Below are 25,453 nucleotides of genomic sequence, written 5' to 3' on the forward strand. Positions count from 1 at the left end.
TCTCTCTCACCTAAATTTTAAGCTTATTTATTTCAGGAGTCATGTTTCAATTTTCACTATATTATTAACAATACTTAACACAGTTTCCTCTATATACAGATGTAAATCACTATGGCAACTTTTAAAATCTCCTTTACTTTTTCTTCACCTCAGACACTGGAAGAGATTATACTTTTATCAAAAGCAAAAATGAAGTCAAATGTTAATACAGGTAAAAAACTAAAATTTGTAAACAGTATTCATTTAATTATGAACTACAATATGGATACTAATAAACCAGATAATTTTCACCATAAGGTTTTTTAAATGTACTTATCACATAAAACATTATACCATTTCTACATTATTTTAACTTTAAAAAAAAGTAATTAGGAACAGAAATCAAAATAGCAACATACTGACTGAAGACGCTCTTTAGCCTCCGGAGTTTTCCTGTTCACGACAGCCAGTGTTCCAGGATAAGATCCATCATAGCTTGCTGGCCCTGGACCATCTGAAATAAACTTCTTAAAACGCTTTTCCCGGTTTTGTAGACTTTGGCCTCCTTTTATATTACACTAAATTTGACAGGAAAAACATGAATTAAAAGAAACACTTTTAAATCAATATCTATTTGATAAATATTACATATTAATATGAACATTATTAGTTTTAAAACTCAGCCTGAGAAAGTTAAGGCTCTTGACTGAAGACAGTTCTCTAATGAGAGACATTAATAAGAAAGGATGACAATACAGCTGTCAGTTTTAATGGCAAACTCAAACTAAAATTTGCTGTACTTTGAACACTCAAAAAGAATGCAACACTCAGTTTTAAAACAGAAATCAAAGATAAAGGAATCTCCAAAGTTATGGAGCAAGAATAAAGAGTGCATGTTTGTTTATAGGTCTCTGGAGAATTTAAACCTCTGAAATGAGATTAAATGCTCATACTGCAGGGGGGAAGAAAGCCTTCCAATCTTGTTTAGGATTAATTATTTTCATGAATAACACTTTGGACATTTCCAGGGTTGTTTATGCAGTTTTACTGGCAACAGCTTGGTTTTATGCTCAGATTAGTTCTAAACACTGTTTATTGCAGGGATATGCAATATCCAGATATGCATGTCACATATCTGGATTCTCTAGAATCAGAAAGTTATCAACTGGCTAAAAGCCAACTAATTCAAATAAAATTCCATCATACTAGTTTCAATAAACAATCACAGATCAGTCATTTCAAAGATGATTCATATTCATATTTGTTGGCATCTGATTGGTCAGATATGTTTTTTTAAGTTATTAATTTACCAACAGACTTTTTCACACGATGTGTTCATGTCAGCTGTTCACAATCACTATTGACTGAGCATACCTCTAGTTTGCACCTTACTAGGCTTTATTCAGAGTTTAAGAAATACACAAAAGAGTTCTTTTGGTAAAAAAAAAAAAAAAGAGTCAAATTATTCTTAGATACTCAATTCACTACTTGATTACTGATTTAATAAAATCACAATTCCTATGTTTAAAGAATTTGGATCTATAATGGTAGACATTAATGATTTTGTAAAAAATTTAATAAGTTAAATTAAAATATAAAATGATGTGAAGAGAAGATCTCCAAATTTTCATTCTTTGACAGCCATTAGTATAGTCTCTAAGATCTGACATTTCAAACTGAATTTGAATTTATATTGAATGCTTCAACAAAAGTTTAGATAGCTCTGATTTTTTTAACTGCATACAAAATAACCAGGATATGTTTCATATTATTCATAACTACAAATTTCACAAGAGTTTACAAAGGGAACTTCCATATGTCAGATAACTGAGTCAAAACCATATTACCAAGTAATAATACAGTTTATATAAACACCTGTGAGAAAGCGGTCTTAGTCTTTCTAGAGAACTATGCTTTGTCTATGTGCTATGGTTATGTGATGAATTATTATATTGTCAGCAATCTCTCAACACTATAGGAGGCAGAGTCTCATCTAAAGTGTGAACCCATGCACTGTATCACACATGATAACCTATCATTCAGCTCTAATGAGGTATATCTCTTCAATCAAAAATAAAACCTAGATTTGGACATCTCTTACTAGGCCTAGTTTATGAAAAATAAGACATAAACCATATAGGCACAGGAAATAGATCCCCATATCTAGAACCATTCTTTGTGTGTGTGTGTGTGTGTGTGTGTGTGTTAGTCACTCAATTACGTTAGACTCTTTGCAGCCCCATGGATTCTACACCACCAGACTCCTCTGTCCATGTGATTCTCCAGGCAAGAATATTGGAGTGGGTTGCCAGTTCCTTCTCCAGGGCCATTCTCATGTGGGAAGGAACGAAATGGTATCTACCTTACAGAAACAGGTCTAATGCTAGAAGACAACCAGAAAACAATGAAATTTGTACTGAATTTTTGGAATGGGAATCATCCTAGGAAATAGGATATGGACAAAAAAAAGTATGTGACTTAATAGGTTAATTATCAAAGGATCAGAAGTTTGCACTTTGTAAATTTGATTCTCCTGCTTCTTTTATTTTCTTAATTTTCTTTGCGTTCTTTTCTACAAAGCAAATATCCTTTATGTTCTTTTCTACTTTTCTTTTCCTCTTGAAAAAAATTAACATACTTCAGATATGCTAAAGGAAACTGCTTTGCCTATAACTGGCCAAGAGCTATAAAGGCAAAAATAATGCCCCACCTCCAACTTTAGAATAATGGTCACAACCATAGCCAAAGTGAAATGACCATAAGAGGAAGAGAGAAACAGAGAAGACCAAATAGGGGGAAAAAATTTCAACTCCTAAATCTTCTGCTTTCATAAAAGCTTCAAGTATTCTACATGTATTCTATTGCTACATTTAGCAGTGGAGGCAGGCCCTCACAAATACAACCCACATTTTGGGTTTTTTAACATTTCATTTGAAGTCTTCAAATGATATTTACTAACTGCCCATAGAAAGCAACATTTCAATCTATGCTTCCAAAAGAAAAGTATAAAAATAAATTACCAAATATACCCATTAATTTCCAGTAAGATTACTCCTTTATTATCTAATATATTATTTACATAACATGTAACCTATGTCACATTACAAACATGTTTCCTATTGTTGTTTAAAATGAAATGACTTTTATTTTTCAAATAGTATGATAAATTCATGCTTCTTGAACTTCTAAAAGTTCTACGAGAATTTAACTTAAAACTCCAAAACTTAACAGCAACTGTGTAAGTAATAAATCATTTTTTAAAGCAAGGAAATCAGTATTTTCCAGGCATTTGCTTATAGTTTTAAGGATAAAAGTAGAGAATACTAGAACTTTTTCTTAGATCATCCATTCCACAAAAAAGCACACTTCCTTACTTCTTACTCTTGAAATCCAAGAAATGTACCCAATTGGGAATAAAATAAAATTTTACTTAAATTGTCCTTTATATTACTTTACAAGAGAATTGACTAAAATCAGTATTAAAGTAACACTCCAACATCCTGATAACTATCACATTTGACAAGTTTGAAACCTATACATTATGTATTTTTACTGTATTTCCCTCTTTGAATACTACAATTACATACCAGGCTTAACGAGGGAAATGCTGTCAGAACCAGCAAGCCCATAGACCCATGCTGGCCTGGTCTGTACGCCAGGGAGTGGAAGCAGGAGTGACACTGCTAATGACTACATCTACTGTCCCACTATTTAATGTTTTGCTTTTTGTGCTCTAGGCTCTCGTTTTCTGGAAATGTTAAGAGTTCGTGGAAAAGCAAGACATGTTCCCCTGAAGTGGAAGTTGAAACCACCAAAGCGATCATTAACGTTCTTTCCTACCAAGCAGAAAACAAAATAAGGAGGTTTGTGTATTGACAGGGGAAATTAATTTTCTGTCCTGACTAGGACAGAAACACAGGACTAAAGAGTACCAGGAGTGTGGTAGGATGGAAGATGGGACACCCTGCAGAGCCTTCTAACTGTCGGTGAAAATGCTAAGAGCAAGTTTATTTAAAGGACAAAAAGCAAGCCTAAGAACCAAGAACTCAGACACCTTAGATCTGAAGTCTATTCATCTCACTAAGCTTAGAACTCCACCAGTATAAAGTTCGTGTTAAAGGAACATGGAATGAGTAATGGAAAAATCTTAAGCTATAGCCTTTTGTTCAGTTACAGAAACAGAACAGGTTCTTACCTATATTTCCTTGCTTCATACGTCACTTTTTTTTTTTAATTTTCCTTCTATTTCTTTCTCCTTTCTATTGTAAAATGGCAACACTAATAATTGTTAAAATTTACTGAAGGCCAACCTTCAGTACTTTAAGGTACCATTCTAAATGCTTATTAATATATTTAATCCTTAGAAAAAAAAAAGCCTACCAAATTACTGCCGCTACTTAATAGACAAAGAAACAAAGGCCTGAAGAGACTAAGTGGTTAAGATTAAGTCTCACAGCTTGTAAGCAGAGACAGATTTTGAGTCTAGGTAGTCTAGCTCCAGAGCCCACACTCCCAACCACTTGTTTATAAAAGCTCATGTTATATTTACCATCAAATCTATAAACTGCAGAATAATGAAACAGGAATGTCAAGAACAAGAAGCAGTCTTCATCTAAAGCTCCAGGATTCATTTAGCAATGACACTATAATACCATCTTTAAACGTAGTAGCAAAACACTAATTAAAATATGCATAAAATAACTGAACTTTTAAAATTACATATATAGGAAGAACTGTGTATATGTCATGTGCATGAGAGAGAGGAGAACTAGGCAATCAAAGCATGAAACGTAATGGAAATCTATTGCTTTTCTCTGTTCGGCATCCCTTCTATTATTTGCTCAAAATAGCATATTTACCACTCTTGGGATAATCAAACCTACCGTATTTTGTGTTTTAAAAGGAACTTCCAAACACAGGAACCCCTGACCCAGGAATCAAGGTGTGGGTCCATAATAAAACCAGACCAGATTTTCCCTACTGAGAATTTTATCTTTAGTGTTGTCAGACATTAAAAAAAAAAAAAAAAGTGGAAGGAATTTATGGAATTACATTATCTAATCTCACAGGCTAGTAAAGTAATGCTCAAAATTCTCCAAGTCAGGCTTCAGCAATATGTGAACCGTGAATTTCCTGATGTTCAAGCTGGTTTTAGAAAAGGCAGAGGAATCAGAGATCTAATTGCCAACATCCATTGGATCACGGAAAAAGCAAGAGAGTTCCAGAAAAACATCTATTTCTGCTTTATTGACTATGCCAAAGCCTTTGACTGTGTGGATCACAATAAACTATGGAAAATTCTAAAAGAGATGGGCATACCAGACCACCTGACCTCCCTCTTCAGAAATCTGTATGCAGGTCATGAAGCAACAGTTAGAATTGGACATGGAACAACAGACTGGTTCCAAATAGGAAAAGGAGTATGTCAAGGCTCTATATTGTCACCCTGCTTATTTAACTTATATGCAGAGTATATCATGAGAAATGCTGGACTGGAAGAAACACAAGCTGGAATCAAGATTGCTGGGAGAAATATCAATAACCTCAGATATGCAGATGACACCACCCTTATGGCAGAAAGTGAAGAGGAACTAAAAAGCCTCTTGATGAAAGTGAAAGTAGAGAGTGAAAAAGTTGGCTTAAAGCTCAACATTCAGAAAACGAAGATCATGGCATCCGGTCCCATCACTTCATGGGAAATAGATGGGGAAACAGTGGAAACAGTGTCAGACTTTATTTTTTGGGGCTCCAAAATCACTGCCGATGGTGACTGCAGCCATGAAATTAAAAGACGCTTACTCCTTGGAAGGAAAGTTATGACCAACCTAGATAGCATATTCAAAAGCAGAGACATTACTTTGCCAACAAAGGTCCGTCTAGTCAAGGCTATGGTTTTTCCAGTGGTCATGTATGGATGTGAGAGTTGGACTGTGAAGAAGGCTGAGCGCCAAAGAATTGATGCTTTTGAACTGTGGTGTTGGAGAAGACTCTTGAGAGTCCCTTGGACTGCAAGGAGATCCAACCAGTCCATTCTGAAGGAGATCAGCCCTGGGATTTCTTTGGAAGGAATGAGGCTAAAGCTGAAACTCCAGTACTTTGGCCACCTCATGGAAGAGTTGACTCATTGGAAAAGACTCTGATGCTGGGAGGGATTGGGGGCAGGAGGAGAAGGGGACGACAGAGGATGAGATGGCTGGATGGCATCACTGACCTGATGGACGTGAGTCTGGGTGAACTCCAGGAGTTGGTGATGGACAGGGAGGCCTGGCGTGCTGCGATTCATGGGGTCGCAGAGTGGGACATGACTGAGTGACTGAACTGAACTGAATGGAAGTTTGCCACTGAATAATGCAGAAGTTCTTACTACTGAAACACCTGGAATTGTCTTAGTCCTATCCTTCTTTACTGCTTCCTTGGTGGCTCAGCTGGTAAAAAATCCGCCTGCAATGTGGGAGGCCTGGATTTGATCCCTGGGTGGGGAAGATCCCCTGGAGAACGGAACGGCTACCCACTCCAGTATTCTGGCCTGGAGAATTCCATGGACAGAGGAGCCTGGCAGGCTATATAGTCTATGGGGTCGCAAAGAGTCAGACACGACTGAACGGCTTTCACTTTCATTTCATCCTTCTTGGCAATGGCACCCCACTCCAGTACTCTTGCCTGGAAAATCCCATGTACGGAGGAGCCTGGTAAGCTGCAGTCCTTGGGGTCACTGAGGGTCGGACATGACTGAGCAACTTCATGCATTGGAGAAGGAACTGGCAACCTACTCCAGTGTTCTTGCCTGGAGAATACCAGGGACGGGGGAGCCTGGTGGACTGCCGTCTATGGGGTTACACAGAGTCAGACACGACTGAAGTGACTTAGCAGCAGCAGCAAGACCTGTTTGAACAATTCTTCCTTCGAGTCCATGAGCCAACCAAGTATCTTACCTATAAATTTATTAGAAACCTAGTATCTGTCTTAAAAATTCATTTGATTGCTTGCAACCAAAACCCCATAACTGGTATAAAACATTGCTATTAATAATTCAGAAGTCTAATACAAAAATTAAGACATCAGCGATTGGATCTGGGCCTCTAACAGGGGAGATATAGGTCTGCTTGGGTCAGGTAGGACTTACTATGACTGCAAAATGTATGTGAAAAGGGTAAAACTGGATGTTAATGATTATGAAAATACTGGAATTAAAACATTATTTCTGAACATAAATAAACCATTGAAGATTTTCTGGTCCAGACTCTTGAGATGGTACAGACATAGGAGACAGTGGCCATAGCTACAGCTTTAGAGTACAGCCCACAAACCAATTCCTGCACCCTGCTGTCATTCTTATTCTACATATCTTGACCATCTGTACAACTTTCATGGGCCTTAATAAATTCAGTAGCCCTATTCTCCCACTCAGGAATCTCAAGGACAATGCTTTTGTCCTATAAGTTATATAGACTAATGACCAACACCCACCAATTACCATTGAACACAGTTCTTTTTCTCTTATTCTATTTCAAAATACAGATTGAAAGGCGAAAGAAAATGATATGAAGGGAAAATATAATATGGCAAGTGACACATTAGTCTATTAGAGGAAGAAAGCATGATTTTTGTTAACTCAGACAATTATAATGACTGCTGTAAATTTACCTGCTTTTCTGAAACATTATAGTGTCCTGGACCTGGAACATCTTTCTCAGTGTTAGAGACAACAGTAAAAGTACTTTCCCTGGCAGTCAAAGACAGGAATGGTGCATAGCCATCTGTAAGTAAAATCATATCATTGGCAGATAAGACAGGATTCTAATGATTTCAGAGAAAAAGCACTCAAAATATATAAAATCATTTGGTACATCAATTGCTAAGACTATAGATTATCAGAACTAATGTCTAGCCATAGAAGTTGTTGCATTTTAAATGTTCTATGTAAGAGTGGAATTAATATATATTAAATTAAGAACCTATAGAATTGAACTTACTAAACAAAAGAAAAAATACCTAAAGAAAACAAAAGCTTTTTTTCTTCTAAGCATATTTGGTTGGGATGAAAGTGGAAGTTCTATTTAACTGATAAAATATTTTCATCCTCAGAAGATCACAGTTTTATATGTGGGAGAAACCTATTAATTATACAGCTTCCCTGGTGCTTCAGACAGTTAAGAGTCTCCCTACAATGCGAGAGACCTGAGTTTGATCCCTGAGTTGAGAAGATACCCTGGAGAAAGAAATGGCAACCTACTCCAGTATTCTTGCCTGGAAAATGCCATGGACAGAGGAGCCTGGCAGGCTATAGTCCATGGGGTCATAAAGAGTTGGACACAACTGAGCAACTAACACTTTCACTTTCGTTAATTATACCAAATAGCATATATGAATTTATAGAGAGAGCCTGCTGCTGCTAAGTCGCTTCAGTCGCGTTCGACTCCGTGCGACCCCAGAGACGGCAGCCCACCAGGCTCCGCCATCCCTGGGATTCTCCAGGCAAGAACACTGGAGTGGGTTGCCATCTCCTTCTCCAATGCATGAAAGTGAAAAGTGAAAGTGAAGTCGCTCAGTCATGTCCGACTCCCAGCAACCCCATGGACTGCAGCCCACCAGGCTCCTTAAAGTGAGCTTATAGCAAGTAATTAATATAATGTTTCAGAGAGTCGGACACCACTGACTAAAATTTTCAGCTTCGCTTCCTTGCTTGGGTACATGTTTGGCACTCAGTATTTCCTGGATACAAGATACAAGCATAAGATTACTGACATTACTGACATACTCAGTAAATGAACTTATTAGACAGACTTAGTCTGCTGAAAGGCTGATAAAAACTTTTTAAGAAATATATCAAGAAAATGAGCACAGTTTAAGTAACAGTGATATTCAAGAAAAAATGAGAGAAAACAGAACTATATTCAACAGGTAATAAAAGGATAAAAGTGAGGACTTAAAACTTGTGAAAATCTTGTACACCTAAGGAAAATGTACACTATGAGGATTTATGGCAATAATTTGTCCAGTTTAAAAGCTTGCTAATCTGGACTAATAAAATATATTTTTTAAACCAGAAATAATGTTTTTTTGAGGCCCTCACGCATTAAAATGCAACTGAAATCAAGATTTATGTAAGGACTGAAGCACAAAAGAGGTGAGAAAAATACATACCTTACCCTTAAAAAGAAACAACCTAGTGAAGCATTAAGTGCTAAAATAATTTTAAACAAGTAAGAATATCTGAAGTGCTAAAGCGCCCAGAGGGTCAAAGGAGGGAAGTTCTCAACAACACTGAGGTGATTCGAAAAAAAATTCATGAATGACGTTAAAACTCTGGGTGTTAATTTAGTGACTGATGGTTTGAATCTGCTGTTCAAAACAAAAGCAAACAAAACCACACAAGGACCACAAGAACAGAAATCCTTAAAAGGAAGCCAAGGTCCATTTTGAAAAGACAAGGGTTGTCTGATAGAGCAGAGAAATCCAGTACAGAAGTTGAAATGCTCCAAAATGGGGTAAGCAACCAAAGAACAAAGTACAGATTTCAAATGGAACACACATACAGGCACACACAAACCAAGCTACAGATTATATCAAGGGAACAGTGCAAACAACCAGAGAGTGTTCTTCCAAGAGGCATAGAAATATGTCTTATAAACTGGAGAAAAGTCAATGAAAAGAAATAGATCTTGAAATGCGAAAATGGAATTAGCACAAGAAGCACTATGGTATCTATTATAAATATTCTTCATATGTTCAACAAGAGAGAAAGATGAACATGAGGATATAAAAAAGACCCAAAGAAAACTTCTGATAGGAAAAGTATACTTGAGATTAATAACTACTTTTCAATTTTATTATGAGATTTATAACTACTTTTCTGCAGGTTAACAAGATGTTTTTTCTCAGTTCAGTGATGGAATTCCAGTTGAGCTATTCCAAATCCTGAAAAATGATGCTGTGAAAGTGCTGCACTCAATATGCCAGAAATTTGGAAAACTCAGCAGTGGCCACAGGACTGGAAAAGGCCAGTTTTCATTCCACTCCCAAAGAAAGGCAATGCCAAAGAATGCTCAAACTACCGCACAATTGCACTCATCTCACACGCTAGTAAAGTAATGCTCAAAATTCCCCAAGCCAGGCTTCAGCAATACGTGAACCATGAACTTCCAGATGTTCAAGCTGGTTTTAGAAAAGGCAGAGGAACCAGAGATCAAATTGCCAACATCTGCTAGATCATCAAAAAAGCAAGAGAGTTCCAGAAAAACATCTATTTCTGCTTTATTGACTATGCCAAAGCCTTTGACTGTGTGGATCACAATAAACTGTGGAAAATTCTGAAAGAGATGGGAATACCAGACCACCTGACCTGCCTCTTGAGAAACTTATATGCAGGTCAGGAAGCAACAGTTAGAACTGGACACGGAACAGACTGGTTCCAAATAGGAAAAGGAGTACGTCAAGGCTGTATATTGTCACCCTGCTTATTTAACTTCTATGCATAGTACATCATGAGAAATGCTGGGCCGGAAGAAACACAAGCTGGAATCAAGATTGCTGGGAGAAATATCAATAACCTCAGATATGCAGATGACACCACCCTTATGGCACAAAGTGGAGAGGAACTAAAGAGCATCTTGATGAAAGTCAAAGAGGAGAGTGAAAAAGTTGGCTTAAAGCTCAACATTCAGAAAATGAAGATCATGGCATCCAGTCCCATCACTTCACGGGAAATAGATGGGGAAACAGTGGAAACAGTGTCAGACTTTATTTTGGGGGGCTCCAAAATCACTGCCGATGGTGACTGCAGCCATGAAATTAAAAGACGCTTACTCCTTGGAAGGAAAGTTATGACCAACCTAGACAGCATATTCAAAAGCAGAGACATTACTTTGCCAACAAAGGTCCGTCTAGTCAAGGCTATGGTTTTTCCAGTGGTCATGTATGGATGTGACAGTTGAACTGTGAAGAAAGCTGAGCGCTGGAGAACTGATGCTTTTGAACTGTGGTGTTGGAGAAGACTCCTGAGAGTCCCTTGGACTGCAAGGAGATCCAACCAGTCCATTCTGAAGGAGATCAGCCCTGGGATTTCTTTGGAAGGACTGATGTTGAAGCTGAAACTCCACTACTTTGGCCACCTCATGCAAAGAGTTGACTCATTGGAAAAGACTCTGATGCTGGGAGGGATTAGGGGCAGGAGGAGAAGGGGATGACAGAGGATGAGATGGCTGGATGGCATCACTGACTCAATGGACGTGAGTTTGAGTGAACTCCAGGAGTTGGTGATAGACACGGAGGCCTGGCGTGCTGCGATTCATGGGGTCGCAAAGAGTCAGACACGACTGAGTGACTGAACTGAACTGAATCACTTTAAAAAATAATTGTTTTAAGCAAAAATAATTTTGATTTATTGTGGCATTATAGTATATGTAACGGAGAAGGCAATGGCACCCCACTCCAGTACTCTTGCCTGGAGAATCCCATGGATGGAGGAGCCTGGTGGGCTGCAGTCCATGGGGTCGCTAAGAGTTGGATACAACTGAGCGACTTCACTTTCACTTTTCACTTTCATGCATTGGAGATGGAAATGGCAACCCATTCCAGTGTTCTTGCCTGGAGAATCCCAGGGACAGGGGAGCCTGGTGGGCTGCTGTCTATGGGGTCACACAGAGTCGGACACAACTGAAGTGACTTAGCAGCAGCATAGTATATGTAAATAGAAAATATTTAGCCACAATAGCACAGAGAATGAGGTGAGGAAAACAGAAGATGTATGGCTCATATACTATACATGAAGTGGTACAATATTATTTGAAGTTAGACAATGTTAAGTTAGAGATGTATATTGTAAACTCTAGTGGAACCACTAAAAAATAAAAGAAAGCTACAGCTAGTAAACCAGTAGTAGAGATAAAAACAAAAGTACCTTTTTTAAAACTCAAATCATTCAACTATGGCAGGGAAAGAAGCAAAGGGTAACAAAGAACAGATGAGAAAAATAGCAAATTCTAAGAGAGTAAATTTAAACACAACAATATTGGTAACAAAATTAAATGGAAAATGTCTAAACATCCCAATTAAAAGAGATTGTCAGACTTGATAAAAAAGCAACATCTAACTTCAGGGTGTCTATAGGAAACCCTCTTAAAACATAAGACACAGAGATGAAAGGAAGAGAAAAAATGTATCCTATATCCATGCATCGAAAAAACCTGGTGTGACTAAATTAAAATCCAACAAGGCAGATTTTAGAACAACGAATACCAGGAATAAGAGACATTTCATTATGTTAAAGAGATCATTTCATCAAGACGATTCAATGATCAATTAAGAAAAGCAAGGAAGTAATTGCCATAAAAATTAGAATAGTGCTTACCAGTAGGGGAGAAGGTAAGGGTTATGAATGAAAAAGAAAATTTTGCAATGCCATATTTCTTTGAGTATTCACTTTTTAAGTTGTATGTTTACATTTTATGTGATTTTCTGTATAAGTATTTCATCTCACAATTAAAGGTATATATTTTTTTAATTTAGGTGTATACAGACACTGGGATAATGTGAGACAGATATGAAAATGAAGAAAGCTAAGCTCAGGGCTAGTTCTGAGGCAGTTGTCTCAAAACATGGCAGAGATTCTAAATGAATCTATCTAAAGAAATATAAAATGAATTGCAAAATACTGAAATTCATATAAAACTGGGGGAACCTCCAATAGCCCATGTGTTCAAAAGAGATAGCGCTCATAGAATCTTCACTGAAGTTTCCCAAAATTAATCACATAAAATCTTCCATCAATAGGTTAAAAGTTTACATAACATATTGAGCTCAAGTAAAACCACAAGAAAATTAAAATGTTTTTACTAATAAGCTCCATAAGAGAAGGGGATTTTCTGCTTTATTCATAATTATATGCCTCTTTACCTATGGTTTAGAGTTATGGTGACGAACTGTCTCAGTTTGCCCAGGACACAGGACAGTAGTGCTAAAATCAGGGCATTCCCAGGCAATCCAGGATGCTTCGTCTCCCTGTCATACTGCCCTGCACACTAAACAGTAAATGCAGAATTAATAGATGATACTCTAAACTACACCTTTAGTCATTCATTCAGCAATACTAAATGCTTTATTATGTGTCCGAGAGAGGCAATGAGAGTGCAATAACGAATAAGCTAAAACCCTGGCCTCAACTAGAGGGAAAGCCAGACAAATAAACAAATACTTGGATTACAAACAGTGTTGCCAATAATTAAGGTATAAAATATAGGAGTAGAGGGTTCTGGCATATTAGAGTTGGTGAAATGAAAAATAAAAAGTTTGATTTGAGACATAGAATATATTGACATGTGAAGTTCCAACAATAAATGATAAATCAAACTGTCAGGTAGAAAGAAGAAATGAAGAATGTAGGAGGATAAGATTTGAGAAGAATAAGTTCAATTTGAGATATATTAAGTTTGAGGCACCAGTAGCAGAAAACAAATCAGACTGGCATGAAGCAATAAAAGTCAGTCTATTTTCTGAGAAAGAAGGTGAGCAGCTGGGGGATAGAGTACAAGTTCTATAGCCACAATTACAGATACAAAGCAAGCAGGGCATTCTTCACATAAAAGCAATAACTAGAACTTTGAAACATACTCATCTTCAGGGATATCAACATTTAAAGCAATCACATTTTTTAATATAAACTTAAATACAGATAAATTGCATTCCCTCAAGTGGTCTCCTGAATTCTGAATGGCTAATAAGATAAAGTCATTATTGTTGGCATAAGCACATAGGCAGGAGTTTAAGTCCATGGAGAGCTCATGCTTCTACGACAGATTAAACTAACAGCTTCCCTATAAAAAAAGAAATTTGGCAAAAAATATATTAACAGCCAGCATTATCCAGTTCAGATAACTAATAGAGAACCAATACAGATAACTAATACATTTTAACATGGGGTACCATTTATTATGTAAATAAAGATCAGAAAACAATGAAATATTCCTTAGCACAATAATGCCAGGAGCTGTCCATTATTAAAGGGACTATGTTTTTATCATATTTTACTAGGCTGGTCATTTATGGCAAAGATTTGCTTTAATGAATAAGATTTTCTTGCTTCTCAGATAATTCACAAGAAAATCAGGAGCAGCTCTCACTAATCTGGATCTGGAATATCCATTCTCTCTCCCAGTCATGAAATCTGAATCATGAAATTACTCCTATTCCTTTCAGGCTGCAAATCCTGGGTAGAAAAGAGTCTCCTTGATCAGCTGGACAAAAGTCGAGGCAATGAAGTTTGCAAATTAATGTGGAAAGAATTTCCTGAGGAAAATATGAAGACAATACACTAGAGGACTGACCAAGCAGGGTACAGTAAGCGAAGAATGGTAATGAGGAGAGAAAGGCTGGAAATAAAGAATATCTGCACTGTTCTTCTGAAGTTTTAAGACTCTAAGTTTATTCTCTTTTTATGTAATTCAAGTTAACAAGTAAATTACATAAAGTTCCCAACATTTCCTACATCATACTCTACGAAATTCACCTGACCCTTAAATAACTGTGTGTACTTCTCTATAGCCCAGTGTTACTGATCTCAAAGAAGTGAAAAGCAGAATGTACCTAGGAAAGAGGTAACTGCTACTTTCAATTACCTTGCCAGGGAATCTGGTAGAAAAATGACTAAAGAGATGCCTATGCCCTCTATTGATTACTATTATTAGCATGTCTGCTGAGTACTGCTAAAACAGGATTCCATATGATGCAGTTGCTCAAAGTTCCCAAGAATGAAATTTCCTGGCTTCCTTCATAGGTCAACAAGGCACAATTCTATAAAGCAGTAGAAGGACCTTGCAAACCCTAGTTACTTATCTCCAATCAGAGTTCACACAAAGAAGAATTAAAAACTCTTATAACCTGACACATGTAACTCATCAGATTTTTCAAACTTTACTTCAAGAATTACTGTTTTGCTATTTTTTTAACTAAGCACTTAGGTGTTAGGGTATGGAGCAAAAAACTGAGACTAATACAGTGGAGATCTTGGTTACTGCCCTCAAAAATCTCACATTTTAGTGCAGCAGCCGGGTAAGTAAACACATAATTACAATACAGTACCAAAGTCCTTTGAGTTATTAAGGAGTCAAAGAAGAAAGACCTGGGACTGAGTGGAGTCAGAGAAAAACTTCACCTGGGGCTCAAGACATAAGTAGTAATTAGCCAAGTAAGGAAAGAAGAGAGAACATACCCAGCAAAGGTAGCAGCAGGTACAAAGGAATGGAGGTGAGTGAGCATGAATTTACAGATAATGCAAGGCTGGAATTGCTAATGTGTTGGTTAACTGTTGGTGGAGGTGTAGATCACATTAGACATAAAACAGACATTGTTAGAGACTGATATAGAGGGAAACGAGAAATATTTTATTGACAAAAGTGTTAGTCACTCAGTTGTGTCCAACTTTTTGCCAACCCCATGGACTGTAGCCCACTAGGCTCCTCTGTCCATGGAATTCTCCAGACAAGAATACTGGAGTGGGTTGCCATTCTCTTCTCCAGGGGATCTTCCCAACCCAGGGAACAAACCCAGGTCTCGTGCATTGCAGGCAGATTCTTTACCATCAGAGCCACTAGGGAAGGCCTTGTTTCAGAATAAAAATAACAAATTCCAAATTAAGTCAAGGGCAATTAAATGAAGAAAGGGAACTAGTTTGAGAGATAAAGATAAGAAAGAATCAATAGGTCCTAAGATCAATGAGAGTGATTAGAGGGGAAAAAAAGGAGTCTACAGTAATTTCAAAGCTTAAAGTTTCTAATTGACTGATACGGAAATTTTTTTCAAAGGGCCCAGTAATTCTGGGGAAACTGGTAAGTTCAGACACTTTAGGTAGAGATGCCTAAAAAAAGTAAAAGACCTTATCAAAAGAAAGCTCATCTTAGAGATATGAAACACCTGTATCACGGGAGTCATCAGAATATAGATAGCAGTTGAAGCTGTGGATTTGAATGAGAAAGTAAACATGAGAAAAGTAACAAGCAAATGATGGAAAGTACAGTATATAAACATGTAAAAGGTATTTAGAAATACCTTAAAATAAAAATCTTTAAAGAAGACTATAGAGTATTGGTTTGAGAGGGGAAAATGATACTTTGATTCAGCATTTAACAAATGTTTACTGTGTCCAAACCATGTACCAGGCACTGTTACAACAGTTAGGAAAAGAACCAGCAAAAAGATGTTACAGACACCAGGGAAAGAAGTATCTCTAAAAAAAAGAGTGGTAAGTTGTGTCAAAATAAAATAAAGATAGAAAAGTGTAAGCATTTGGGTGGTCATTGGTGGCTAATAAATCTGTAGGGAGGTAATCCTTGTAACTCAGCTGCATTAAATAAAGACGCATCATACGCTCCAAAAACACTGATATCATTATCAGAAGCTGAAAGGTAGTAAAATTCAAGATTAAAACAACGACAAAAGACAAATTAGTACTCCAAAGAAACCTAAATCAATCTACCATCCTAATCTCATCAATCATGTCAATGGAATAATGGATCCTACCACTTATTCAAAAATACAGGAATTGTGTGGGAATAGGGAAAATGTAGGCTAAAAAGGAAAAAAGTTTAATTTGGATGGTATCAAGCCCCACAAAAAATCAGATTAGAAAAAACAGAAAGCAAATTATGTTACTTATTAAAAGTTACCCCATCCACTAACTGCAAACAAATGAGAGCAAATAATTACTTAAATTATCCATTCCCATTTCACCTCTCAACGAGTAAAGCTTTTCTTAAGGAAACTGCCATAAAGGAGCTCTCATTAAGTAAGTTCTAGTAGATGGTCAGATAGAAGGCATCTACCTGAAAAAAAAAGATATTCCAAAACAAATATAAAAGTATTACCTTAGTAAATGTTTCTAGGAAAGGTGTGTGAGGCAGGCAGGATTACAAAGAAGAGACAGAAGGTGGTAAAAAGCACTCAGGTGATTTGGAGACTCATATAGTAAACAGAACATTTCATGCAAAAGTGAAGTCACTCAGTTGTATCTGACTCTTTGCAATCCCATGGACTGTAGCCCAGCAGGCTCCTTGGTCCATGGATTTTCCAGGCATGAATACTGGAGTGGGTTGCCATTTCCTTCTCCAGGGGATCTTCCCAACCCAGGGTCGAACCCAGCCAGGTATCCCGCATTGTAGGCAGACGCTTTACTGTCTGAGCTACTGGGCACAATAAAGGACAGAAATGGTATGGACCTAACAGAAGCAGAAGATATTAAGAAGAGGTGGCAAGAATACACACAAGAACTATACAAAAAAGATCTTCGTGACCCAGATAATCACAATGGTGTGATCACTCACCTAGAGCCAGACAATCTGGAATGCAAAGTCAAGTGGGCCTTAGGAAGATCACTACAAACAAAGCTAGTGGAGGTGATGGAATTCCAGTTGAGCTATTCCAAATCCTAAAAGATGATGCTGTGAAAGCGCTGCCCTCAATATGCCAGCAAATTTGGAAAACTCAGCAGTGGCCACAGGACTGGAAAAGGGCAGTTTCCATTTCAATCCCAAAGAAAGGCAATGCCAAAGAATGCTCAAACTACTGCACAATTGCACTCATCTCACATGCTAGCAAAGTAATGTTCAAAATTGTCCAAGCCAGGCTTCAATAGGACATGAACCGTGAACTTCCAGATGTTCAAGCTGGTTTTAGAAAAGGCAGAGGAACCAGAGATCAAACTGACAATATCCGTTGGATAGTTGAAAAAGCAAGAGAGTTCCAGAAAAACATCTACTTCTGCTTAATTGACTATGCCAAAGCCTTTGATTTTGTGGACCACAACAAACTCTGGAAAATTCTTAAAGAGATGGGAATACCAGACCACCTGACCTGCCTCTGAAAAATCTGTATGCAGGTCAGGAAGCAACAGTTAGAACTGGACATGGAACAACAGACTGGTTCCAAATAGGAAAAGGAGTACGTCAAGGCTGTATATTGTCACCCTACTTATTTAACTTATACGCAGAGTACATCTTGAAAAACGCTGGGCTGGATGAAGCACAAGCTGAAATCAACATTGCCGGGAGAAATATCAATAACCTCAGAAATGCAGATGATACCACCCTTATGGCAGAAAGTGAAGAGGAACTAAAGAGCCTCTTGATGAAAGTGAAAGAGGAGAGTGAAAAGTTGGCTTAGAGCTCAACATTCAGAAAACGAAGATCATGGCATCCCATCCCATCACTTCATGGGAAATAGATGGGGAAGCAGTGGAAACAGTGACAGACTTTATTTTGGGGGGGCTCCAAAATCACTGCAGATGGTGACTGCAGCCATGAAATTAAAAGACATTTACTCCTTGTAAGAAAAGTTATGACCAACCTAGACAGCATATTAAAAACCAGACATTACTTTGCCAACAAAGGTCCATCTAGTCAAGGCTATGGTTTTTCCAGTAGTCATGTATGGATGTGAGAGTTGGACTATAAAGAAAGCTGAGAGTCAAGAAATTGATGTTTTTGAACAATGATGTTGGAGAGGACTCTTAAGAGTCCCTTGGACTGCAAGGAGATCCAACCAGTCCATTCTAAAGGAAATCAGTCCTGAATATTCATTGGAAGGACTGATGCTGAAGCTGATACTCCCAATACTTTGGCCACCTGATGCAAAGAACTGACTCATTTAAATAGACCCTGATGCTGGAAAAGATTGAAGGCAGGAGGAAAAGGGGACCACAGAGGATGAGATGGCTGGATGTCATCACCGACTCAATGGACATGAGTTGGAGTAAATTCCAGGAGTTGTGAATAGACAAGGAGGCCTGGCATGGTGCAGTCCATAGGGTCGCAAAGAGGTGCACACGACTGAACAACTGAACTGAACTGACAGTCAACTGGGACAGGGAAATCAAAATCCCAGATCGAATCTGCAGCATTTAAACTAAGATGTAGAAAACCATTGTAAAATCAAAAAGGCAATACGCTTACTGGTCTAGTGAAATGGGAAAAATTAGTTTACCATCTGTAAAAACAGGGATAGAATTTTCCCTGCCTACTTCATGTTATACCTATGAAGTTGTACTATAGTGTTTAAGTCAGGCACACATGAGCGGGGCAGGCTGAAAGTGAGGCGCCTGTCACAAAAGGCTTGCCTTTCTCTACATCTTACCTGTTGCCTGCTGCTTCGGGTAAGGAACCTGGTAAGATCCAGGACCCACACGATCCTCAGTGCTGCCACGTTCAGCCAATCTAAGCACACGGGGAGCCCGGTCATACATAATGGCGTGAGGGGAGGGGTGCGCGGCTGCAAAGGGATTAAGAACAGAGCAGCTAGAAGAAATGGTGGAGCAAAAAGTCGTCAACAAACTTAGAAGGCCCGGGAAGAATTTCTGTAAATGGAGGAGCTAGCGCAGATGCTATCGCCCCACCTGCTGATTGGTGTCAGATTTCTCCCAGGCGACTTCTAGCCGCATGGAAAACTTGAAAACAGTGTAACCAGACGTAAGACTTCCCACAGAATCATCGGTTCACCAACCGAGACCTGAAGCCGCGCCAAGGAACGAGTACTAGGCGCCGGCCCCCATGCTTCCGACCCTGCCACCGCGCATTTCTCGCCTCCCGGAAGTCTCTGGACTAAAGGTTGAGGCGCTTTTCTCGAGCCCAGCCCTGGGAGCATGCGCACCGAGCCGTAAGCCTCCGCTACTCTCTCCGCCCGGCGCTTTTGGCTTTCTAAAGGAAAGAACATACTCGAACCCCCGCGATCCTCTTACTTTTCTAACTACATTGGATCCTGACTCGTCAGACAACCTCTAGAAAACGCATTAGGAGTCAGGGCTAATTTGATTGTGATCTATTTTCCCTTTAAGTCAGGGCGGCTGGGAAAGAGACTACCAAAAACTGTGAAATAAAAGTCTTACTACGAAAGGAAACGATTCTGTGCCCACACTCCCATCACAACTATACTCGCACCCCAGGGGGAAAGAAAGCACTTCTAACTTTATCCCAGATATAGTCCACACTGTGGCTCAAAAAAAACCCAGAAGGTGGTGATGACAGAAACAGAAAACCCGGGGAAGAAGAAAAACTTACCAACCGAAGCAATGCAAATGCAGGTAACTGAAAGGTGCTTCTGTTGTCAGATACCAAGCAACAGCCGCAGACTCATTACTCTGTTCATAACGTAAAACAGAGGCGTTAAGAAAGCGCAGCTCCCTACAAGGCGTATCAGCGTCTCAAGAATGTATCTGTAGTACCTTTTTTTTTCCTACTCAATAACCTGAATAATTATTTACTCACTTAAAAAACACTGGCATATACTATCGGTTCAGTATCATGCTAGATTGTGGGGACCCAAAGATACAAGAAAGTCTTCATCAAGTCTTCTATATCTTATAGAGAAAGAGACGTGTGTAATCCATAACGAGAGATGGATAAAATGATTTTTTTTTTAATTTTCTGCACTTTAGATACCGCCCCTTCCTACTAAGAAACTGATACTTATCAGTCAGTCAGTTCAGTTGCTCAGTCCTGTCCGACTTTTTGTGACCCCCATGGACTGCAGCATGCCAGGCTTCCTGTCCATCACCAACTCCGGAAGCTTGCTCAAACTCATGTCCAAGGAGTCGGTGATACCATCGAACCATCTCATCATCTGTCGTCCTCTATGGTGACCCCAAAAAGCAAATTCAGCTCAGGCCATTTTGCTGTGGCACTGGTGCAGGCTCTCACCTCCTGATTTTTCTCGTCTGCAGCAGTCTACATTACTCTTCCCCGAGGTAAGGGTTTGCCGTTGAAAATGGAAGTGTTAAAGGAGGCTTTTCTACTTCCTGTCTGGATTTGATTTTTGTCCACTGGCGCCAACCTAGTTTAGACAAAAGGAGCTCTTTATAGGGTCTATCTAAGCTTGTTTACGTATCTCCAAAGGGGATTTTGTAACCTTAGGACCTGTGTACCAACTAAGAATGAGCTTCCCAAGTGGCGCTAGTGGTAAAGAACCTGTCTGTCTGCAGGACACGTAAGAGATGCCGGTTTGATCCTGTTTGGGAAGATTCCCTAGAAAAGGGCATGGCAACCCACTCCAGTATTCTTGCATGGAGAATCCCAAGGACAGAGGAGCCTGGGGGGCTACAGTCCACAGGGTCACAAAGAGTCTGACACGACTGAAGCGACTTAGCACACACCCACCAGCTAGGAATACAGAATTTATATCTTGCTGCCACCTCAGTGTGTGGTCTTTCCTCAAATACCTCACAGACAGGGATAGCTGATCAGTGGCAAGACTAGCGTTTCAAAGTCTTGTCAGTCAGTCAGTCAGTCAGTTGAGTCGCTCAGTCGTGTCCAACTCTTTGCGACCCCATGAATCGCAGCACGCCAGGCTTCCCTGTCCATCACCAACTCCCGGAGTTCACTCAGACTCACGTCCATCCAGTCAGTGATGCCATCCAGCCATCTCATCCTCGGTCATCCCCTTCTCCTCCTGCCCCCAATCCCTCCCAGCATCAGAGTCTTTTCCAATGAGTCAGCTCTTCGCATGAGATAGCCAAAGTACTGGAGTTACAGCTTCAGCATCATTCCTTCCAAAGAAATCCCAGGGCTGATCTCCTTCAGAATGGACTGGTTGGCTCTCCTTCCAGTCCAAGGGACTCTCAAGAGTCTTCTCCAACACCACAGTTCAAAAGCATCAATTCTTCGGCGCTCAGCCTTCTTCACAGTCCAACTCTCACATCCATACATGACCATAGGAAAAACCATAGTGAGATCCTATTTAAATATTTGTGATCAGGTCTATTTTAAATATGACACCACTGAGGTACAGCATCTACAGTCCTCCTAATTTTGTAACACTTGGTCGCTGAGAATTCTGTATTCCTAACAAAACACTTTTCTTTGAAAAGTTTTTAGTGTGAAAATCCTTTATCTATTTCCTTGATTACTGTGCCTGTTCTGTCTAACTTCCCCAGCTTTTATTTCCACCTTATGGTTCAGTAACCAGAATAGTACAAAGTATTTAAGAATTGGAAGATACTTTTAAAATGAGAACAGCAAACCTTTTTACTTATTTCTCAGTGTGGTAAATATTTCTGAAGTAGTTTAGAATGAATGTGCTGCTAATAAAATTACAATGTTAACATAGAATTATAATTATATATGAATACAAAATAATTTGATTCAGCATTCCTCAGTTCCTACGAAATAGTTTTAATGCTAATCAACCACACTGTATTACCATTACTGTAGTAAGAGATGGAAACTGTCTTTGAATTCAGGTTTATTTGACTGTAAAATTTGGGTTCTTTCCATTTCTCCATACTGGCTTCCACAACAATAAACTTTAAAATGAAGCTTGGGAGTGGGAACTCTGCTTTAAGTAGCATTAAATACCTTATAAATATAAAAACTGAATTATTTTTGAAACTAATTTCTTCACCTCATGATGGTTTTCCATTTTTTTCCTATTGTTTTGCTTTTTGTTGAAAAAAAATCAAGCAATAGTAACAAATCATTTAGCATGTATCAATCAAATGAGTATACTTTGTCAATGTTATTAGAGGTCATATTATAAAGTGATATTGTTGTTCGTTAAGTAATGCCCAACTCTTGTGACTCCATGGACTATAGCCCACTAGGCTCCTTCTGTCCATGGGATTTCCCAGGCAAGAATACTGGAGTGGGCTGCCATTTCCTTCTTCAGAGGATCTTCCCAACCAAGGGTTCAAACCTGCATCTCCTGTATTAGCAGGCAGATTCTTTACCACTGAGCCAAGGGAAGCTAGTAAAGTTACTAGCTTTAACACATTCAAGTTAAAAAGGTAAAAAACACAAAGGTAAAAATAACACATTCAAGTTAAAAAGGTTAAAAAAAAAGTCATTAATATAATGTTTTGAAGCTTACACAGTATATTTTATGTTCAGTATTTTAATTTGTGTTTAAGCTGCAGATTTAATGATTCTGAAATCATGAAATGTGTTTTTTTAACTATTGTTGATTTACAATGTGTTAATTTTTGCTGTAGAGCAAAGTGACTCAGTTACATACATATACACATTCTTTTTTATATTCTTTTCCATTATTGTTTTTCCCAGGATATTGAATATAGTTCCCTGTGCTATACAGTAGGACCTTGTTGTTTATGTATCCTATAGGTAATAGTTTGCATCTACTAACCCCAAACTACCAGTCCATCCCTCCCCTACTCTCCTTCCTCTTGGCAACAACAAACCTGCTCTCTCTGTGACTCTCAGTCTGTGACTGAGTTTCTGTTTTGTAGATCGGTTCATCTGTGCCATATTTTAGAGTCCACACATTAAGTGATATCATATGGTATTTGTCTTTCTCTTTTTGACTTACTTCACTTAGTATGATAATCTCCAGTTGCATCCACGTTGCTGCAAATGTCATTATTTTGCTCTTTTTTATGGCTGAGTAATAGTCGTGTGTGTATGTACATCACATGTTATCTATTCCTTTGTCAATAGACATTTAGGTTGTTTCCATGTCTTTTTTTATTGTGAATAGTGCTACTCTGAACATAGGGGTGCATATATCTTTTTAAATTATAGTTTTATATATATGTATGTGTGTGTGTGTGTGTGTATATATATATATATGTATATATATATATATATATACATATATATATATATACCCAGGAGTAGAATTGCTGAGTCATATTGTAATTGTATTTTTAGTTTTCGGAAGAACCTCCGTACTGTTTTCCATTGTGGGTTCACCAGCTTACATTCCCACCAACAGCATAGGACGGTTCCCTTTTCTCCACGCCCTCCCTAGCATTTGTTATTTGTAGACTTTTTAATGATGGTCATTCTGACTGATATGAAGTGATACCTCATTGTGGTTTACATTTGCATTTCATGAAATGTATTTAAAAAATTATACCATTATCCAATGCCTACCTGAGTTTTTTTCCACTGACATTTATTGAGCACCTACTATGTGCTAGCACTATGTGAATCACTTTACATGAATAGTCTAAATCATTTCTCACATAACCCATGTAGTAGACTCTATTAATATGTCTACTCTGTTAATACAATGAGGCTTAGAGCCATTGAATTTCTTATTCAATATCACATAGTTAATGAATGATGGAGCTAATCAGTTTGACTCTAGAAACTGTTTTCATAGCCATTATGAGGGAGATGACCCCAACTGTCCTGTACTCCGACACCCGATAGTCAGTAGTTTGTTTTTATTTTTTTAACCAATTCTTATTTCAGTGTGGCTGCATGTTTATATATTTCTGAAATGAAAATCTAGAAGTGATCTTTCAGGCGTGATGTGGTAGTTCCTTGATGCCAGGAAACTAGGATGCTATATTGTGTTGCTGTGTATCTTGATGTGCCATTCCCATTCTTGAGATTCCTCATGGTCCAAAAATTATCTGCTGGAGCTCTAGCCATTATTAGTGGCAGAAGGACTATGAAGACATTTTAAAGACTGAAGTAAAGTCATTTAGGGCTGGTGACTCCCTAATGGCTCAGTGGTAAGGAATCTGCCTGCCAATGCAAGATACATAGGTTCAATCCCAGTGTTGAGAAAATCCTCTCAAACCAGAATTGAAAGAGACACACGTACCCCAATGTTCATCACAGCACATTTACAATAGCCAGGACATGGAAGCAACCTAGATGTCCGTCGGCAGGTGAATGGATAAGAAAGCTGTGGTACATATACACAATGGAATATTACTCAGCCGTTAAAAAGAATGCATTTGAATCAGTTCTAATGAGGTGGATGAAACTGGAGCCTATTATACCGAGTGAAGTAAATCAGAAAGAAAAACAGCAATACAGTATACTAATGCATATATATGGAATTTAGAAAGATGGTAACGATGACCCTATATGTGAGAAAGCAAAAGAGACACAGATGTAAAGAACAGTCCTTTGGACTCTGTGGGAGAAGGCGAGGGTGGGATGATTTGAGAGGGTAGCATTGAAATGTGTGTATTATCATATGTGAAGCAGATCGCTGGTCCAGGTTCGATGCATGAAACAGGGTGCTCAGGGCTGGTGTACTGGGATGACCCTGGGGGATGGGATGGGGAAGGAGGTGGGAGGGGCGTTCTGGATAGGGAACATATGTACACCCATGGCTGATTCATGTCATTGTATGGCAAAACCACTACAATATTGAAAATAAATTAATTTTTCTAAAAAAGGAGAAGATCCTCTCAGTTCTGTTCAGACGTTCAGTCATGTCTGACTCGTTGCAACCCCATGGACTGGTGCATGCCAGGTTTCCCTGTCCAACACCAACTCCCGGAGCTTGCTTAAACTCATGTCCATTGAGTTGGTGATGGCATCCCACCATCTCATCCTCTGTCGTCCCCTTCTCCTCCTGCCTTCAATCTTTCCCAGCATCAGGGTCTTTTCCATGGAGACACTACTTCGCATAAGGTGGCCAAAGTATTGGAGTTTCAGCTTCAGCATCAGTCCTTCCAATGAATATTCAGGACTGATTTTCTTTAGGATGGACCGGTTGGATCTCTTTGCAGTCCAAG

At 38.6% G+C, this 25,453-nt stretch overlaps 1 protein-coding gene and 1 long non-coding RNA gene across 5 annotated transcripts in view; one reads left to right on the top strand and one right to left on the bottom strand.

Annotated features, from left to right (window-relative positions):
* LOC129657498 (sperm-tail PG-rich repeat-containing protein 2-like) overlaps positions 1 to 19,550 on the bottom strand; it is a 156,307-nt gene extending 136,757 nt beyond the window's left edge. The window contains exons 1-4 of one of the 3 annotated variants that reach the window (XM_055587745.1): positions 19,358 to 19,550; positions 19,099 to 19,233; positions 7,624 to 7,736; positions 399 to 557 (exon numbers count right to left, since the gene is read on the bottom strand). In XM_055587745.1, coding sequence (XP_055443720.1) covers positions 399 to 557; positions 7,624 to 7,736; positions 19,099 to 19,207 — 381 coding nt within the window. In that variant the 5' untranslated portion in view covers positions 19,208 to 19,233; positions 19,358 to 19,550. Of the gene's footprint in view, positions 1 to 398; positions 558 to 7,623; positions 7,737 to 19,098 lie in introns of all 3 variants that reach the window. The other 2 variants (XM_055587746.1, XM_055587747.1) reach the window with 2 other exon arrangements.
* The window catches only part of LOC129657502 (uncharacterized), a 54,204-nt gene continuing 43,826 nt past the window's right edge, over positions 15,076 to 25,453 (top strand). Inside the window, exon 1 of one of the 2 annotated variants that reach the window (XR_008716776.1) lies at positions 15,076 to 15,219. This is a non-coding gene — a long non-coding RNA (uncharacterized LOC129657502). The remainder of the gene's footprint in view (positions 15,220 to 25,453) is intronic. The other variant, XR_008716774.1, reaches the window with a different exon arrangement.

This window comes from Bubalus kerabau, chromosome 7 (assembly GCF_029407905.1).
Source record: "Bubalus kerabau isolate K-KA32 ecotype Philippines breed swamp buffalo chromosome 7, PCC_UOA_SB_1v2, whole genome shotgun sequence".
Lineage (NCBI taxonomy): Eukaryota > Metazoa > Chordata > Mammalia > Artiodactyla > Bovidae > Bubalus > Bubalus kerabau.